We start from the raw sequence: 20325 nt of genomic DNA on the forward strand, positions 1-20325 counted from the left end.
AATTCAAATGAATTACCAAAATGAATTCAGTATAATCCCCTCTTCTAAATAAATTACCAAATGAATTCTTCAAAATAATCCAAACTTTTTTCTTAAATCTAAGTTACAACAATGACATAAACCCCTAACATATCAGGCACCATTAAATTATAAATACCATTATCACTGGATTTAATGACTGTTAGATTTGTAATGATAGAATTTCTACTGAAGATGGTGTGTTGTGAATTAGAATAATTATAATAAATTAGAATAATTTTAGTATAATATACTTTGGAAGATGCATAACAATTTTTTGCAATTTTGTGCAATTTACGAACAATTATATGCAATTTTTGACTCTACGTGCGAATTATTTTCTCTTCGTGCGAATGCTGTTCGTTTTGTGTGAATTTGTTCGGTTGTGCGAATTTGTTCGGTTTGTGCGAATTTGTTTGTTTGTGCGAATTTGTTCGGTTGTGCGAATTTGTTCGGTTTGTGCGAATTTGTTTGTTTGTGCGAATTTGTTCGTTTGTGTGAAGTTATTCGGTTTGGGCGAATTTGTGCCGTTTGTGTGAATTTGTGCCGTTTGTGTGAATTTGTGCGATTTGTGCGAATTTGTGCGAATTGTGCAAATTGTTCGAACATATGTTCTAATTTTCGCACATAAAAAGAACAACACAACAAACAGACCCCTGTGCGGTTTGTTTGTGTGAATTTTTTGTTCGTTTTAAACGAACGGAACAGAACAACCATGTCTATCGAAGGAATAATTCGAGTGTCGCATTATAGTAGGCTTCTTTTGGATTTTTAAATGGTGTATAGGAGTTATAGTACCAGGTAATAAGTTTAAATATATATATATATATATTATATTATAGAAGTTAAAATATATTATAAAAGTTAAAATTATAAGTAACGACGCCTCTTCGGTGCGTTTATTCCTTCTCAACGAACAAGTAACTAACCGCATCGGGGAAAATACCGTGCTGGTCTTTTGAAGTCCTCTCGCGCCCGCCATTACAACGTTTTCCCGCCCACTGGTGGTCGGATTGAGTATTATTTCCCGCGTCTTTGGACGGTCGATGTAGTCTCCCCCTCTCTTGCCTGTCGTCGTCGTCTAGGCGAAGCCCCAGGAGAGGAAGAATGGCCAATACCCCCACTCCGAGGCGAGGCAGGTCGGCTGTCGTCGCGGAGGAGACGGAACCGAGCCGAGACGGCGCCGCGCATTCTCCCAACCGGAAGCGGAAGAGTCGCGATCAGCCAAGTCCTGCGAGCCCCGTCAGTTCTACTCCTCAGGAGAAGCGATCCTCTCTTACCGGGCGTGTCTCCTGCAATGCCGATACGAAGGTCTTCGATCCTTCCGCTCTTCGCTCTTTTTTCGCTCCCCCCGTCCAAATTTCCCGAGCTTTTGCTTTTGCAGGAGGGAATTGCGAAGATCGCTAACACCGGGATTACATGTTGCTCCCCCAAGTCTCCTCGAAAGCGCCTCTTCGCCGGTTCACCGCAGAGGAGCCGATGGAATCCCGCAGGTTTGTGAATTTTTGTTCGCCAATTGAGAGGATGCCTTCTTCTTTCTTCCCGCGTTGAATTCTATTTACAATTATTATCTGGCAGATCCGGTTCAATTGAGCGCGGCGAAGGAGGCTTTCCATCTTTCTTCCCCACCCACGACTGTCGCGTGCCGCGACAGCGAACAGAATCATATCTTAGAACTCTGTAAGACCTGCATTAAACAAGGAATAGGCGGAAGTTTGTACGTGTGTGGGTGCCCGGGGACGGGGAAGACGCTGTCCGTGAAAAAGGTCGAGGAGCTCTTGGTTGCCTGGACAAAGGAGGTAAGCTTTCTAATAATCCCACATTCTCAATTCCCTGTTGTAATTGTATATATCTGTTGTGATGATTGGACCACGAATTCAGCCTCGAAGGCCCAATCCTCTCTCGCATTTGCCGTAGTTGTTCGTCACACGCCGTTGCATGATGCGACTCGCATTGCTCTGCGACCTATTTAATGATTTATTATGATGCACGAGCATTGCCACATTTTTTTAACAAGCCTACTATTTTCTTTGCGAGAACGACGATCGGTCTATGATTCCGTCGGCAGTTCTTTCGAGCGAATAATTTATATTCTCCGATATCAAAGACGGTCTGCATTTTCCGTTGAGATATCTGAATGTCTGACCGGACAACAAAAAATATTTTCACAATTATATTCGCCCTTTTATCAAATTATATTTATTTACGCGATAAAATGGCTTACGCGAAGCCGCGATGCATTGCACTTGTAATGTTCTTTTGTCATCTTTTTATGCGATAATTGATGCGGGTTGAGAGAAATTCCTCAGCGTACGTTCCCGTACAAGATAAACTCAATTCCGGGTACAAGACATTCTTTAACTTTTCTTGTCGTCTTTTTTTCTACAAATCATGTTTCAAAGTGCTCCAGGTGCATGTAAATCCAATTTTAAAGGCTGAATACTGAATTAGTCATATTTTCCCGCCGACCAATTAGTTTTGCTTTATAATGGGGTAATGCAAATCTGAACCGCCACCCATTGATTTATTCACATCCATGACGATTCTTCCGTTATTCATAGTCTATGTCTTATGATCAGATTTACTTACTACTAGCCTCATGGCCACTCCCAGGTGGGACTTCAATCTCCAATTACATTGAGTATCAGTTGTACCTCGCTTACCTCGACCTCTCAGATTTTCCCAAAGGTGCATCTTCTCACGCTCCATATTTTCTATTTTTGTTTTTTTTGATTTGATTATTAAAAAGCTTAATCAGTTGCAGATTCTAGAGAGATGCTGCCTTCAGAAGGTTACTGGCGCGTCTTCGCCTCTGCAGAAGCTTCGGGACTCGATTTCGAAGAGGAAGCCTCCTTTTTGCGAAAGATCAGTGTACGTTCTCCCAGACATCTCGACTTTGTACAATTAACATGTTTGTACTTCCTTGACATGGGATGTCACCTTCCTGACTGTTTCCTTAATGGTGAAATGTCTTCAACAGATTGGTTATTTTGGACGAGTTGGACTACTTAATAACTAAGGACCGTGCGGTTCTCCATGATCTCTTTGCGCTCACTACTATTCCTTCGTCTCCGATCGTTTTAATTGGTAAATGCGCGTATTGAAGTGCCAAATTTGCCCCATTTGTACGGCAAGAAGAAGAGCGCACGTAACTTTTCGTTTGTCTTTGATTTTTTTCGTCCTCAGGAATAGCAAATGCGATTGATCTGGCAGATAGGTTTCTACCTAAGCTCGAGTCGTTAAGCTGTAAGATTTCTCAATCAATGATGTTCAAATTTATTAGATCGTTCCTTATGTTTTGCTCGTGGTCCATCCGTTTGTTCCCATTCATGATTCTCTAGTCTCCGATTTTTGTTTTGATTCTTCCTAACTTGTCATCTCGCACTTCAGTGAATCTATTTTTTTGTTTATGGAACTTTTTTTTCAGGCAAACCTAGTGTTGTAACATTTCGGGCTTATAACAAAGACCAGATACTCGAAATACTTAATCAAAGACTCTCTGTATGGATACTCCACGCCTTTTGCCAAGTCTTTTTTTTCTTTATTTTTTCTGATTCCTTGTTTTCTCATTGTTGGCAGATTCTCGGGTATGAGGTCTTTGACGCGCAAGCGCTTGAGTTTTGTGCCAGAGTGAGTGCATAATTTTTGTTGTTCAACTTATCCGACAACCTATTAAACCTGTTTTCCTAAATATGAGTTAGTTAGATGTCTGATTAAAGAACAAGGACGAAAATTCTCATTGACTGTTTAAAACAATTTTCACCGTCTTCCTCTTTGCTCAGCGGAAAACATAATGATGTTCCTCATCTTAGGCTCACATAATAATCTCGAACGACTTTGATGACTTTAATGCCTTAAGCATCGTCCGGTCATTAGAATAGTGAGATGATACGCACGGCAAGCAGATGATTCTCTTAGTAACTTAATTCAACCAATTAACGAGGTAGGAACGTTCTAACCCTGGGCGCTCATTTCAGAAAGTCGCTGCCGCATCTGGAGATATGAGGAGAGCCCTATCCGTGTGTTTGTAAGTTGTCGGATTTAATTCATCCAAATACGCTGTAATTCAATTAGTTGATATTAACTTTATACTCGCCAAAAGTTTTCTTCGTTTGAATGAGGTCATTTCCCCAAATGCATATCCTTTGGCATGTCTTCGTAGCTTCTTGTGCCTCGTCTGCTAGTAATACAGAGTGAGCACTGAGCATTTTTTTCTAATTAATTGATCGTCTCCCATTTTTCTTTCTGCACAAGTTTGGTATTTTTTTCTGCACAAGTTCGGTAGATGTCTCGTGGACGTAATAACATTCGTTTTCTATTTTCTCAATCTTTTTAATCCACCCTTTTAAAAGGTATTTCTCGGTTTATTGAATTTGATGCAAATAAAACGAACTCAATGATTGTTGTAACTAGGAACAACGTAACTCATTGCGGTCGGATTTTATAACTCGGGCCGTGTGAAAGTAATTTCCCAATATATTTAAGTTTTTTTATTCTAATCTTGGGTTTTTTGACCCGTGATTTCAGGGGTGCCATCGAGCAGTTTGAAAAAGAACTCAAAATGGATGAGAAAGAAAAAAAAATGGAATTGGTAGGCTACTTTATTGCCGGTATTTTTTTGACTATTGTTCGTATCAATTGTCTTCTGATGGTCGATATTAATTTTATATATTAGTTCTCTATTCCTGTGGAAAGTTTTATGACAGTTGTGGAAAACGTGGTTCCTGTTTTCATTATCGCCATGTATGGCTGGAAGTAATAGATGAACTCATCCCTCGATGCGGCAAAACGATGATGGCATGTCCAGCCAAGCATCTTTTTGTTGGCTTCCGGGGAAAATGCCCCGGCAACTATGCCAATTTAAACGCGTTATTCTTTTGCGCCTAAATTCAAAAGGCATGATCTTTGCCAGGCATGAAAATCATTTACTAGATTCAACGACGAATAAATAGCATGGATCTTTGATTTCGTCACAAAATGCATCATTTTTAATGTCTTTATTCAGGTGGGGTTTAATCACATGGATTATGCGTTGTCCAAGGCATTCAGAACGCCCGTGGTGGAAACAATCCAGTCGTTGCCTCAACATCAACAGGTCAGTCCGCTGTTCTTTGCAGCATACGCCCCTGAAGACTATCATGCCACGTGTCTATAATATTGTTAAATAACAAGAGATGATGCACACTAAACCGACCCTCGAAACGAACATTGACTGGCACATTTACCGACTGTCCGTCGGTTTCAGATAATCTTGTGCGCGCTGGTGAATCTTTTGAAGCGTCGGAAGACATCGACAGTGGGGGACGTAAGTCTTTTTGCTCATTCTCGACCTGTTGACAGAAACTTGTTATTTTTCTCAATGTAGAACATAAAACAATATAATTAGCTGAACCGTAATAAATTTATGTGTCGGCGACCGCGGTTTCTAAGGTACGGCAAAAGTTAAAAAAGGAAGTGAGTTAATTTCACACGATATTCATTCCATTGGCTCAGCTTAACAAGTCTTACTTAGAAGTATGCAAGTCGGTGCAAGTCGCGGCGGCTGGGGCGACGGAGTTCTCGAGCATGTGCAGAGTATTGGGCGACCAGGTCAACTATCCGACGAACCACATAAACAAGTGTGCAAATGTCTGCGACCGAAGAGCGATGACCGTTTACTCGCTGGTGAACTGCGTGCAGGGCCTGATCGAAACGGTAGGGAACAAGACGCGAGAAGAGATGCGGAAGACGGTGGGGCTGGCAGTCGACGCAGCCGACGTGGTCTTCTCTCTCAAAGTGGGTGAAGAAGCTCTCACTGCCTTCTTTCAACTCCTTTGTCGGCGTCGTTCGAGGAATGAAGCGCGCGATTGAGTTTGATGGTAAGAGTAATATAAATATTTAACTTAATATTGTCTTGCTTGGCAGGGAATCCGATTCTTTCGGCAGTGTCTCTTGAGTAGTTGAGTCAGCCAGCTTGTCAGTCAGGCGGTCAGTCAGTCAGTCAGTCGGCGGGAGATGGCGAGGGTCGAGTATCTATTTCAGGGCCCGTCGCAGATTCCACGGAGGGAGAACACGTGGTTCGCTGCGCCGGGTGGAGATCCGATATGACGTTGATATGATGAAAATGACGGTCTGCTACCATGTCCTTTCTGCGGATTCGACTGACTGGTTCGCATAGCCGCCGTCCTCGATTTCTGCGAATGGTCTGTCCGCATCGTGAGATTTTTTCCACCAAATCCTGCCTTCTGTGACGTGTGATTTGACGGTGAGATTTGTCATACGGAGGAGGAGCGGGTTCATTGTGATTTTATTGATTGATTCTTTGGCGATTATTCAGCGGCACTCACCTGCCAAACTGCCCTTCCTTCCCAACTTTCAAGAAATGCGAATGATATCCCCATCTTCTTATCCTCAGAAAACAGAGTATCAAGAACTTGCCTGGCTCTGCATAATATTTATAATTAAATATACAGTATGGAATAAAGGGAAAAGCAGTGATCTTTTATGAATTATAAAGAGTCCCAACTTTCCTAAATATTAATGTCGAATTCTTCTTCATACCAACACCCCTCGGGTTAATAGCACAAAATATCCTAAACTTTTTCAAATATCTGAGATATGACCTAAACTTTTTTTTGGCATGGTATATCTCAAACTCTCTAAGTCGATGCCAACATATCCTGCTGATGATGTGGAATCCATCGTGGCTGCCATGTGGATTTCCGATTTCATGTCCGATTATGTGAGTTTTCTCTCATGTCTCTGCTCGTTCCCTTCTTCTCTTCTCTCTCTCTAGAACGCCTCTCTCTCTCTCCCTTTCTCTCTCTAGAACGCCTCTCTCTAGAATGCCTCTCTCTCTCCTTCTCTTTCTCTCTAGAATGCCTCTCTCTCTCTCTCCTTCTCTTTCTCTCTCTAGAATGCCTCTCTCTCTCTAATCAAAAAACACCTGGCAGGCGGAATACCCGTTATGACGTGGAATCCATCGTGGCTGCCAGGTGGATTTCTCTAGGTCAAAATCTGGTCGGAAATCTACATGGCAGCCACGATGGATTCACGTCATCACCGGGATATGTCGGCGTCGACTTAGAGAGTTTGGGATATACCGTGCCAAAAAAAAAGGTTAGCTTATATCTCAGATTTTTGAAAAAATTTGGGATATTTTGTGCTATTAACCCACACCCCTCTGATAGATATATTTCTATCTTCCTACGCCGTCCTCTCACAGCTCTTCAGCTAAATTATGTTGGTGATAATTTTGCAATGGGTTTGTCGGACTGATGACAGATCTACACCCAGTCAGTCCAATCTATTAGTCCACATTCAAGGACGGAAGACATTGATCATTTATGTCAACAGTCATTGATCTGAGATGACTGATGACCAAAATCACATAACAATAATCGATGACAATATGACAAAAAATAGGGGGAAATATTTAAGTTAGATTAGTATTGTATTTAATATTTAATCTTATTATCATATTTTTATGTTGTATAGCATATATTCTATATGGTATTTAATATTTTGAAATATAAAACTTGTAAACTCTACAAATAATATGTCCTATGATTTAAAGGTGGACAAAGATGGTAGAGGAAATGAGGAACATGGCAGAATGATGTATTGATGTTTTTATATTCATCAGGAGTGAAATCAAGTGCTCTTCACCTTTAGAGTTCCTCCGCGGACATGAATGTTTTTCCCATGCCTTCACATTTTGGAAACATTCAAGAAAGAAACATTCACAAAATAAATCAAGCATATAACCAAGAGAAATTTTGGCACCAGAATCTTGTTGCGTTCTTCTAGGCCAATTAGGGATTGGGCAAGTTCAAAGTGTTTCCCCCTCTTCGTGGCCTAATTTTAACAATCATACTGTATGGATGGGAAGAGGGAAAAAAGATGAAACTGCCTTGAAAAATTCAGGTGGATCTGACGATTGGATCTCAAGATATAGAGGTTTGAAAATGATGATTTATGACCATCCAATTTCTTATATTTCTCTCTCCTCTAATGGCTGTCCTCTCTCCAGCATTTTGTGCACGTTATTTGCTCATGTCATTTCAACATGATTGACGCAAAAAACCTTGAGATTTACATCTTAATTCCATGCATCTTCATCCATGTATCACCTGCGCAGCAATCAAATCGGTTAGATAGTAAGAAAGAGAAAGAGAGAATAAACGAGATCCATGGCTGGGACCACCCCAAATATCTGGATCTGCATCAAATTTCAGAGTTCATTCACTGGATTTGATTTAAATAATTCGTGTCATTATTTCTCTTGAAGCATTTAGTGTAAAAGGTGTTTTATTTTCTTTAGTGGGAACATCAACAATTTCTACGTGCATCTATTTCACAAAAAAGGCGTCAAATTTTTTATTGGCTGACATTGCTCAATGCACTTTTCAAATTTCGTTACACTCCCACATGTTCCTGCATGCTTTAAAAATCACCATAATTAACCTAATTTTTTCTCATTTTAATCTTGCAAATCTCGAGGTCAAAATAATGTGTCTTCCAATGATTCACGGACAATCATCATTGACTGATGAGATTCACTTATTAATGTTCAATACATGTAAGAATATGACACACAAGATCACATTTTATTCATAAAAAGGGAAGTAAAGGAATTAATGATTCTAAATATCTCATTTCCAATTAAAAATTACTTTCTTAATGAATCTCTTGTTGGAAAGATGGGTTTACCCCTTGGTCATTCCATTCCCATTCGAGGGCTCCAGAGAGTGTGATTACGTCACAACCTTGAACTCTATCTCTTCGGGGTGTAATCCCAATCACAATGTCAGCTGGTTTCATGACTGTTCACTTAGCCGTGTCTTCAGGGTGTTATGTAATGATCCATACATTGAGTGCCCCATCATCCTCATGAGCAACACCGGGTAATGAGGAGCCTGCAAAGGAAAGACCAGTAAGGATTTTTGGTGTTTTAAATCTTACCATCCAAATTTCATTAAGAAGATTAGATGGCTGAGATAAGGTCTGCCTATTTAAAAAAGCCTGTTTTGACATGGGCTTTGGGCCGGATTGGCTAGAACCCTAGTCTTTTTCTTACATGTCTTTCTTGAAGTCGCGGACTATTGGAATGTGATCTATTTATTAACTTCGCAGCCTTGCTAGTGCAAAGCTGAAAATTAGAATACAACTTATTAATTCCATATCAGGAATTTTTTTAAAAAATGTGATATAAAAATGCCATATTTATAAGCCTAGTGAATTAAATATTCCTTTTTCCAGTGTGTGTGTGCAGGCTGCATTCTCACATAAGTTCTCTAATGTAGACTTCCCATGTTCTCTTGCGCTAAGTCTGGGGCTCCCTCGTGATCCTTGTGCTTTTACTACTTCCATGCATGTGCTTACAGGCCGCAACTTACCTTGCACTCCCTGGCATGCATCTGGCAAGCTCAGCCTCTAATGTAACACGATCGGGTTCAGGATCGAACGGCTCGTGTTACACCAAAGAATGAGCAAGTGCCATCATATTATATAGCGGAGACGAGTAATGATGATGTCATGTTAATGATAATGCGACCATAAAATCAGTAAGAAGTATAAATTCAGCGTCAATGTACGCCAATGACCATTGAGCTACGGTAAATGTGACCAGGAAATGCCACTTGGCTCTCGATGATCCGGACATCGGGTTGAAGGCCGACGGTGCGGGCTCGGCTACTGCCGCTTTTGCACACACCTTCGACGGTCCGAACCAAGGACGTGCCAAAATGAAGTCCTATTCCTCACAACGTGAATCCTATCTATCACTTATCTAACCCCGACGGTGGAGAAAATGTTCGGAGGCACTGAGGGAAATAATATAACGCCGAAAGGGAAATAGATAAGTGTACCAGTAGCGCTAAGCGCGAGCGTTGTCTGATTTGGCAGCAGTGGCAGGCAACCAACTTGTAGACGCGAGGACGACACAAGTAGATGCGGTAAGGCACGGCGACGCACGCGCTGACGAGGCACCGCGGCGATGGACGCGGCGGCGAGGTGCGGCGAGGTGCGGCGATGGACACAGCGGCGAGGTGCGGCGATGGTTGTTGCCACGAGCATGATGGTGAAGTGCGGGTTTGGGTGCAGAGATTGGTGCGGTGACGATTGGGCGCGGCGGCAATGGTAGGGCCCGACAGCGGGTTGCAGTGGCCTTCGGTCAGCCACGAGGTGTGACAGCCTGAGATCGGCCGCAGAAGCAGTGACCTCAGATCGACCTCAAGGTCGGCGACCTCGAGTCAGTGGCTGTGGGAGCCTACAGTAGCCTCTGGTTGGCGGATGTGGGCGCTTACAGTGATCGCGGGTGGCCTGGGCGTTAACAGGCTGCCGAGGTGGCGGCGGGCGACCTGGATGGCCACGTGCAGCCCTAGGAAGCCGCAGGTCGCCTGGGCAACTAGCGGCGGCTCACGGCAGCCGCTCACGGCAATGGGCTGCCGCAGGTGGCTTGGGCGACCGCCGGCAGCCTCAGGCGGCCGCTCGCGGCGCTGAGCGGCTGATGGGGGCCACTTGCGGCCTTGGGCGGTCGCTCGCAGCCCTAAGCAGCCGGTGTCGGCCGTTCGCGGCCCTTGGCGGCGGCTAGCAGCCTTGGGTGGTTGCTGGCAGCCCTCAGAGGCCAGTGACGGCCCTTGCTGGCCGCTGGCGGTCCTCAGCGGCTGTTGGCGGCCCTCGGCGGCCGTTGGCGGATCTAGGCGGCCGGTGGCAGCCCTGGGCAGTGCTGGATTGCCTCAGTAACCACTTCTGGACCTCTAGAAAAGGCGGCCGCAGCGGCAGTTTCTGGCAAAGGCGGCGGCGGTTTTTGGCAAAATTTAGGGTTTTCTTTCTCTCTCTTAACTTCACATTGGCATTTTCATAAATATGTCAAAAAATCAAAAAACACTATAAAATCAAGAAAAATACTAAAAAATCACATATTTTTTTTCAATCTTCTTCTACCCCTCTTCCTATGGGTGGGCACCACCTTTTATATGGGCAAATATGGGCCTTCCCCCTTTAGAAATAAAGGAGAAAAAGGCCAAATTAAAAATTAGGCAATTGATAAGCCAAAAATAGGGGTAAATTTTATGCAATTTTAAACCCTTTTCGTTGTCAATTTTAGCTTATACAATAAAATTTATAAAAACTCTACTTAAGATGTGTAGTGATAAGTATGAGTGTCGTCCAAGGGAAGCTAGTAAGGAATCCAATTGATGTTCTTCTTGAATAATTTGAACCTAATTGGGGTTAATTTAATCTTAAACAGAGATTAAATCACCCTAATTAGATGAGAAATTTGAAAAGGGGGGTAGAATAGATGAGAGAAGTAGAAGAAATAAGGGGCTCTAAATTGAATTAATTGATCCAATTGAAAGGATCAAAGAAGTCAATTAGAGAGACTAAGAAGAAGGTTTAGATGTGTTTTGGTTGATTCTGTAGATTTGATAATTAAGGAACAACTACTCTATTGAATAATGGAATGGGAAATTCAATATCCTAGAAAGTTAACCCTTTTTATGTTTTTTTTATAGTTTTCTTGAAATGCACTTGAAATAGTTATGAAATCTCTCAATTTCTCCTCTAAATCCTAGTCAGGGCTTGTACATTCCGCTCAAGCCAAGCGATTTAGAAGTTCAGATACGGATCAAGAAGAAAGATTAAGAAATTCAACTAACAACATCCAAAATACACCAAAAGTTCAAATACAAAGAAGGAAAAAATATCAAATAGGTTGATCCAAGCTGGAGCTCCTCTCTGTCCTGCAGCTGTGATAGAGCACCATCAAGAATGAGCTCCCCTCTCGAAATTTACCTTTTATACTTAGGTTACATGGTAAAAATCACCATTTTACCCCCATTTAGTAATTAATGTTTATCTATCAACGTAGGCTGGATTTGAATTATCCAACCATACACATAGAAAGAGGGGATCAAGACGAAAAGATCCATAAAAAAATCATCTCAATCGGACTTCAGGATCAAAAGTTATTAATAAATCAATTTTAAACCAATTTAATCCATTGGATTTAAATTGATTTATTTATTCATTTCTTTTTTAACATGCCATGACGTGTCACTCTCTCATTGGCTGGCGCATTTTGAATTCTCCTTTTTTCAGAAAAGTCCTTCAAAAGCCTGGAATTGCTGTTGGACGCCGCCAAAAGTAATTGTGTATATGCCCCTTGCGCACTCTCTCTCCTCTGGTTTCTGCTAAAAACATTAAATAAATATTAAATAAATGCAATAAAACCCCATAACACTTTAAGTCACATCTTTACGCCTGCAACCACGACCGAGAGCTGTTTTGAGGGTATCATTGCAACCAAAATTTACAAAAAGGCCCTTCAAAGTTTGAAAATAATGTTAATACTCTTTTTTTCTTATAAATATATCTTTTTTTCTTAAAAAAATGTATTTCTTCTTCAAATAAATCTCAGAAAAATCCTAAAAAATCCTAGAAAATTCTAAAAAATTTCCTGATTCATCCCTGTACTGATAAATCTCGAAATTAAATATTAAACTTGCCATTTTCATTCAAAAATAATCATTTCAGGATCAAATAAGTCCCTTAAAATTCATAGAATTAACAGAAAATTAGAAAAAAATCAGAAATCACTTGAAAACAGTATTTTCATGTAAATCAATGATAACAACCCTATTTTAAGCTCTTTAACTGCATAAAATTGTGCTAGTAGCATGAAATAAAGACCGAATTTAGGGTGTTATCATATGCCCCCAACTTAGACATTGCTAGTCCCTTAGCAACATCTAGGTATTTTACCGAATTATCATTTTTTCATCCTGTAGGTCAAAGAAAGAGTGTTGGAAGTGTTAAGTATATAAATCACAAGCTGAGATAAAACAATAAATGGCAATTTGAGCATTGACCTTTTCAGGAATGTGGGGTTTCTTTCTCCTTGGTTTGGATACCTAAGTAAATGAAAATGGAGTTCACTTGTTGCTAGGTATGACGCTATACTCCTAAGGTAAACTCGCTCCACTCATTTGAAGATGGCCTCATTTCTCTCGCAAGCAAGATCACTCTCTCCCGGGGTGGCGGCCACCTAGTACTTGTCTCTCCATTAGCTTTTATCCTACCCAAGAATATGAGAAGCCATTTCCTCCTCCTTTTGAGCACAGAATATGGAAGATAATAAGAAGAATATATGGTGGACTTGTAAAGACTGTGATAGGGAAGATGGAAACCTTGTGAAGTGGTTAGAGTAAGCGTTAACAATGAGATAGATGTACTGTTCAATGGGTGTGGTGCTACCTAAGATAACCTAGTCCCAAGATTTTAGAAGAAGTGAGAGAGATAGAAAAGATATGACCAATATGATGATTCATACACGTAGACCAATCTACCATGAATGGGATATTAACATAGGAAATTCATACATGTCAAAACCCCCCTCTCCTTTTTTTTTTTAAACTTTATTTTTCTCTTTATTTCTTTTATTTATTTATTTTTTAATTCTTTTTTTTTATAGAAGAGGGGTATGACAAAAAAAAATATCTTTTGTCCTATGAACTGTTTATAAACATCTTATCACAACTAACATGAATGGCATATCAATCACATTGGTCAAGCTAGAAAGGAAAGAAGAATAAGATTGAGATAATGCAGATTAAATTATGGACAGAAAAAGAGGCAAAGAGGTGATATCGGCTTGATACCGTGGAAAGGGAGATAGAAATACTTGGGAGATAGGTATATCTTCAGTAGTGGAATCGAGGTGATGAGCAATAGAATGTAAAATATGCTGGAAAAATGAGGTGATGGGATCACGTTGTGATGGATAGGATGTGAAGTGTATGGAACGATGAGATAGGTGAAGACAACGCGTTCATTATGAAATAATGACCCACTCCTATTATGAAATAAGAGTAGGCTAATGGAGAGACAAAATATATAAGTGGGATTGGCTATTTTGAGCTGATGGAATGGGGGATCTCAATTCACTCATCACTCTCCTTTGAAGCATAGAGCTTCTACCCTTAGACTTTCCATCATCTAATCACCTACTAGACACCCTCCCCAATTTGAAATTGAATCCACATTTCACGTGTGTTGCACCTCAACATGTTCTTCATCCGCTCTAGGAGCTTAACTTCTCTACACATGTTACCAAATATTTATACTATATTAATACCTTGTTCAATATATACACCATAAAAATTTTGTTCCATATGGAATAATAGGATTTGGAGTTTAATAATAAACTCCGAATCATGTTGTCCCATATGGAAGAAAACAATGATTTTAGGGTGTATATATTTAATGAGGTATTAATATACATTAAATAAATTAATAATACATTTAATATATATACATATCATACATTTAATATATATATAATAAATTCATCTTTAATATATTATTCCCTAGTATAATATATACATCTCAGAATTATTGTTTTCTTCCATATGTGATAATCGGATTCAAAAACTCCAAATCCATTTATCCCATATGGAAGAAAACAAGAATTCTAAGTTGTATACATTAAACGAGCTTATAAAACATTTAAAGAGCTCTCTGCTTACCTGCTGGCCCATGGATTTCCACTTCAAACCATTGCACTGTCACAACTATGACGTAAAATATTGATTTTTAACAACCATATTATGTTGGATATCGAACTTTGATATCAAACTTTGATATCCATTATCAATATCTGCTATCGTCATCCTTCCCCTGAGACGGAGGCAGATGATGACATCGAGATGGATCACGATATCGGATATCAGTACTATAGCAACCGATATCTGATATCGTCATCCAATATTCAGATCACAAAAAAATGGATACTGGAAATTTGATTTCTGGTATCCGGTACAGCATTCGTCCTGATACTGTAATCTGATAATGGTATCGGGAGGGGCGATCCCTATTCGACGCACATGTCGTCGTCCATGTAGTACCAACAGAGGTAAGAGTTTATACTTGACTCCAAGTCAATGAACTCCTTCGGCTTCCTCGGCCCTTCAAAGACGACGACACTGGCTCGTACACCCTTCTGGATTCGAGACCGATGTTCCTCTCATCGGTGGTCGTGATCATCTAGGTGTCATTAGGGCACTGAGTATTCTCCATCATGGTGCGGCGTGGCGTTGAGGTGGGTTGAAGTAGCGTTCATGGTCTTTCCAACGTAAGGGTTGACCATCATACGATACGCGGATATCGGGAATCATGCATGGTGAATGACGGAGGAACCCCACTGAATTCCTTGTATGGGGGGTTGTGGGGCCGGATGTAGTCGTCCTACCGGGCCAGTGATGGCACATGCCATCAAAGATCATCATCGACATCATCCATGCAGCGCGCCCTTGACATTGAAGACCAGGTGAAGCTGCTCCAGCTATCCTTTCTGTTTTCTCGTCTCTCTCTCTCTCTCTCTCTCTCTCTCTCTCTCTCGTGTTCTTGTCCTTTTCCCGTTCTGGTTCATCCCATTTTTGTCGTGTTTTGTCGCGTTCGCGATGGGTTTGTCCGTCTACCATTTTACCATCAAGGGGAGGGACCGTCCCTTGATCCTTCCCCCATGTCTCCCTCTCCTTTTCTTTCCCCCACTTCCTTCATTTCCCCACTTTTTCTTATGTTCTTTATCTTTGTTTGTAATGAGGGGAGCCCATTTATAAGGGCTCCCCTAATGGACTCCCTTTGTAGGCCCAATTTGGGGGCCCATTCCCCTTCCCCTTCCCCTTTATAAGGGAAGAGGGGGGCGCCCTAATTGGCAGACTAGGAAAAGAACTAAGGGAAAATCGTGTTTTTTTGTCTTGGTCTCCCTCTCTCGAATTGAGAAGAAAAAAAAGGAAGGAGAGGATCGACAAAGCTGAAGAAAAGAAGAATTGGAGTTGAGAGGGGCAACAAGGCAAGGCATTTTTCCCCTTATTGAGTCGCCCAAAACGTTCGCTCCGCCCTCCCTGGACTTCTCTCCTCGCCTCAGAGACGCACGCCTGCTGCTGGATCAGAGTCGACAGCTGTCGGCGAAGTTCGCCGCCGATGCACATTCACACCGGATTCCGGCAGAATAAGTGACGTCACTGGCTGCTAAAACTCCTCAAATTTGTGACTTCTCTCTAGGAATCGAATACAGTGAAGTTCCCCCAAGGTTGGGTGTCGACCTCGGCAACATCCGGCCCCCGTGCTGCTCAATTCGGGCGTGAAGGTTATCGGGAAATCCCTGCGTTGGCTGGTGTTTGATTCCCTCGTTCGGATCCCTGATGCCACAGATTGTTAATCCCACAGTCAGACAGATCGAGTGAACAAATTTCTTACCGCCCCAACCGAACGACCCACGGGAACAGCGTGGTCGACGTGGTCATCCCACCTGCTGCAGGATCGGCGCCATTTCCTAGGCCTCAAGCGACGACCGTCACACTCTGCGTGGGGTCATGGGGTCGGATCGCCTGAGTCCATTCGGGTCAGCCGATGAGCAGCCGCAGGATCTGCACAACCCCGGCTGCTACGGACGTTACCGACCCGCCTACATGGGAAAAACTGATCATCTTGAGTTACTCCCGAGGTCCGTCACCGAATTGCCCAGCCGTAGCATACACTTGACTGCCGCGAGCGTGGTACAACCCTCTGGTAATACAGCTCTAGGGTTGTCTTCCGGCTAAGCAGTCCCTAACCTGTATCAGTCCAAGCTGGCTCGTCCGAGACCGGAGTGCCGGAGACGATTGACTGCCCGGCGAGGTCCAGTTCGTCGACCTCTCTCCTCCAACCTTTATTTGTAGCTCCGGCATCTTGCCGTCGAGCCACCGTATCTCCTCCGGCGCCTCTCTGCCCCACCCGCTCTGGACCACCACTGACGAAGATGAGATTCTGCACCACGAGCCACCGTCGACGATGTACGCCATCCTCTCCCGTCACTCGTTTAATTATTCTCTTGTAGTATACTTTCATCCTGTCTCCACCGCGCTCGGGCTAGGTAGGTGAGAGAGGCTAAACGAGAGATAACTACAAATCTGAGTGTCTTACCGGTACGGACGAGTACGTCCGTTACGTGCGAGCCCAACCGATTGAGTTCGTTTGGCCGTAGACGTCCTCATCGCTCCGACAAGGTTCGAGAGGCCCCCATCGCCGTCACCCGACGACTCCTGTCCAAGCTTGGAGCTCGGTGCCTCCCTTGAGTCGGAGCCTGCATGTACGACACGTAGGGCATTCTGCATCACGTAGTTACATACCTGTTAGGGTAACCGTCGGACAACGACACTGCCGTAATACGATACCATCATTGCTTATAGGCACCGAAGCATCATACTCGGTGCCGACCGGATGACGTCCTAGATGATGTCCGACATCAGCCGGTGATTCAGCCCTGAACCCATGGTCAGATTCACCTCATGGAACTAGTCACTCCCCAAACTAGCAAACCTAAGGGATGTGCCTAGGGTAACAGTCGGGGCGTTAGTCTTTCCGAAGCTCGTCATGTCATCTGTTGTCCTCCAAGGAGTCGTCTTTGTCATACGGGCTTCGTGGTTGCTCTAGTGGTTGTGCATCCGGAAGTGGGTCGCATGCTCTATCTAGGGCCAAGGGCGTTGGCACGGCGGCAAGTACCAGTGGTGCCACAGGTCGAGCCAGTAACTGCTCTACTCATTCTACGACGGAGGTCAAGGTGCGAAAGTAGACTTATCGATCCTCGATCGGGTCCTCCCGGGGTCGATGCAACTAGTGCGGCCTTCCTTGAGAGCATCCAACTCCTCGGCCACGTACAAAGGGAGCTCGTGGTAGGGGCTCACCCACTAGATCTTTACCGTGTGGGCGGCGACTAGTCATCGTAGGCTCCTCGATGTCACTAGGGAACGATGCTCCTAGTGATTGTGTGGCACTACGACTCGGTCGTGTGTGTCCACGACAACGTCGGGTCTGCCCGTGTGGTATGGTCGACCTGGCGGCACCCCGATTGTCGGGTGCCATCTGCCCAAGTCCCGAGCCGCCTCCTACAGAGGTTAGGGGACGAGGTTCGGGGAGACACCTAGGGCTGCCTCTCTCTAATGGTGATGAGCCTTCTCGTTGCAATGAGATCGGTTCTCCCTGGGGCATCCTCCTGTTAGATCGTGTCTTGATACCATAGCCAATAACCTCTGGGTACCTAGATGGGTTTTCGAAAATGGATGAATGCAGTTGAGATGATGTGAGTGTACGAAAGCGAGATGTGGGTGACCACAGGTTGGCTCTCATATCAAGATGATGCCGGACGACTTGATGATGTCGTTTGGTGGGTAATAACCTACGGAGATGTAACTACGTGATGCAATATCCTAGGTGAGAATACGTACAGAATCTGACTCGTGGGGTTTTGCTGAGCTCCAAGCTCCAGCGTGAGAGAATGGTGACGGTGTTGATGACCTCATGACCCTCGTCGGAGCGACGATGGCATCTACAACATCGAGCAGACTAAGTCAGTTGGTGCTCACATATAACGGACGGGCTTGGCTGGTACCTAAGATATCACTCGAGTAAAATCTCTCGTGGTAGTTTATCCTCTCACTTGTTCTAACCCGAGCGTGGAAGAGTGCAGCCAAAAAGTGTATGCCATAAGATAAATTAACTTGGTGAGCTAGGGGAGTGAGTGATGCAGCCTTTGTACACTAATAGTGTAGGAATATGACTTGAATCCACAAGCCTTGCACTACTGGAAGGAGCCAAGTCCTGAATCAACAGAACTAACTTCTCCAACTTGAGTCCACAAGGGGTTTGCTTGAATCTACAAGCAACTAAGCACTCTCTAGCGAAGAGAACACTTAGAGGGGAGAAACAACAATTTCAACAAGATAATAGATTTCAATAATGCTCATTCAGAGGTACATTGGGGCCTTATATAGGTCACAAGTGTAGGGTCCCCCATAATGACTGTACCCATGATGAGACAAGTCAAAATATTGAGAAAAGCAATTCTGACAAGCTAAAACAAAGGATGAGCAGCTGACAAGCCTGAGCAGAGATATCCTGCAGATTTTAGGGCTTGTAGAAGCTGTTCGGAGATATTTGTGTGGCTCAAGAAGATCCTGATGGGACAAAACAGAAGATATGCAGCTCTGACAAGTTAGAGCAGAGATCCTGGCATAAGAAGAATCTGTCAGAGGATTCTGTCAGAGAAAATCCTTTAAGAAGATACTGTCAGAAGATCTTGTTAGAGAAAATCCTGTTAGAATATCTTGTTAGAGAAAATCTCGTCAGTGGATTTTGAGAGGCTCTAGGTAACTTTCTGCAGATCCTGTCAGTTCTAGAAGAATCTCCTTCTTGGGCCACAAGTTGTCAATGGGCCTCAAAAAATGGGCTTTTGGGCTACATCAGTGAGGTACCTGTTTGGTGGCATGTCCCACTGTCGAAATACACGTCGGTGTAGGAGCCGAGTGGGCGGAGTTGATGGAGATGTGCTGGAGACGGACACTACATCGCTCAACTGGCGGTGGAGTAGCAGCTCAGGAGATGTGACACTGGATTAGAGGAGGCGGCGCAGGGGCGCGGGGTGCAGCGGCATGCGATGCGGTGGCAATGGCATGGCGAGGCTGCAATAGCGTTGCAGATGACACGGGGCGTGGTGCGGGTGCGGCCGGTGGCAACAACAGCTGCGGGCAACGCAGGCTTGGCGGGAACGTAGGCACATCGGCGAAAGTGGTAGCGGCGGGGGACGCGAGTGCGGCACGGCACGCGCACATGTGTGAGAAGCGGCGACACGGGTGCAGGCACGAGCAGCGGCACGACGCATGGCGCGAGCGTGGGCAGTGTGGATGGCGATGCGGAATGCAGCATGGGAGCGTGCCGCAGCACGACAGTTGTGGTGGCGTAGGCACGATGCTGGAGAGTGGCGGCACAGCGGTCGCGGGCAGCGCAGGCACAACGAGGGCGCCTCACAGCACGAAAGTTTCAGGCGGCGCGAGCGCAATGTGAACGCAGGAACGGCAGTGGCACGATACTCGCCGGCAACACATGCACAGTGCGGGCGTGGCTTAGCACGAGGGTCGCGAGTGGCACAAGCGCGGCGCGCGCGCCGCGCAGCATGGCGGTCTGATGCGGGTGGGTGCGGTGGCAGACTCCAGTGGCTTAGTGGCTCAGTGTTGTGGGCCACGGGTGACGCAGCGAGTGGCGCGACGGTCAGGCAAGCTGGCGCGACATGCTGGCAGCGCGTGACAACAACTCGGAGGCCGGCAGTGGTGCGAGCGGGTTGCGAGTGCGCGGCGCGGCCAACAGCCGGCGACAATGATCCGACGGCGGCAATGGCGGCGGCACTCTCTTTCCCTTCCCCCATTCTCCTTCTCATTGTCCTCCTCCCTCTCTCTCACACGATCGTGGAGTTCTTTCCAAAAATAATATTTTGATTTAGGAGGCTAGGGC

At 44.1% G+C, this 20325-nt stretch overlaps 1 protein-coding gene and 1 long non-coding RNA gene across 6 annotated transcripts; one reads left to right on the forward strand and one right to left on the reverse strand.

Moving 5' to 3' along the window:
- The first annotated feature begins 961 nt into the window (after positions 1-961).
- Positions 962-6354, forward strand: LOC144715836 (cell division control protein 6 homolog). Of its 5 annotated transcripts, XM_078590844.1 has the most exons (16): positions 968-1329; positions 1403-1511; positions 1597-1817; positions 2632-2706; positions 2777-2889; positions 2999-3105; positions 3205-3264; positions 3446-3519; positions 3598-3648; positions 3996-4045; positions 4546-4609; positions 5024-5113; positions 5264-5323; positions 5512-5607; positions 5698-5793; positions 5923-6354. In XM_078590844.1, exons 1-16 carry the CDS (start codon positions 1126-1128, stop codon positions 5959-5961), a joined length of 1509 nt encoding a protein of 502 aa, XP_078446970.1. In that variant the 5' UTR covers positions 968-1125; the 3' UTR covers positions 5962-6354. The 5 variants fall into 5 exon arrangements, with proteins under 5 accessions (XP_078446969.1, XP_078446966.1, XP_078446968.1 ...); XM_078590843.1 differs by lacking the exon at positions 5923-6354 and having other exon boundaries at positions 962-1329; positions 5698-5915; XM_078590842.1 differs by having other exon boundaries at positions 963-1329; positions 5512-5793.
- LOC144715837 (uncharacterized) lies at positions 4930-5666 on the reverse strand. The gene is made up of 2 exons (XR_013584746.1): positions 5527-5666; positions 4930-5348 (listed from the first exon to the last, which is right to left on the reverse strand). It is a non-coding gene; the product is annotated as an uncharacterized LOC144715837 (long non-coding RNA).
- Positions 6355-20325: the final 13971 nt, after the last annotated feature.

This window comes from Wolffia australiana, chromosome 19, assembly GCF_029677425.1.
Source record: "Wolffia australiana isolate 7733 chromosome 19, ASM2967742v1".
NCBI classification, from domain to species: domain Eukaryota; kingdom Viridiplantae; phylum Streptophyta; class Magnoliopsida; order Alismatales; family Araceae; genus Wolffia; species Wolffia australiana.

What these genes read in the sequence shown, in the direction of transcription:
- LOC144715836 (XM_078590840.1), top strand. Translation starts at nt 1,126, where the DNA reads ATGGCCAATACCCCCACTCCGAGGCGAGGCAGGTCGGCTGTCGTCGCG. An exon ending in CCTGCAATGCCGATACGAAG is followed by an intron (nt 1,330 to 1,402) that starts GTCTTCGATCCT and finishes TTGCTTTTGCAG; the next exon opens with GAGGGAATTGCGAAGATCGC. An exon ending in CCTCTCAGATTTTCCCAAAG is followed by an intron (nt 2,707 to 2,776) that starts GTGCATCTTCTC and finishes AAGCTTAATCAG; the next exon opens with TTGCAGATTCTAGAGAGATG.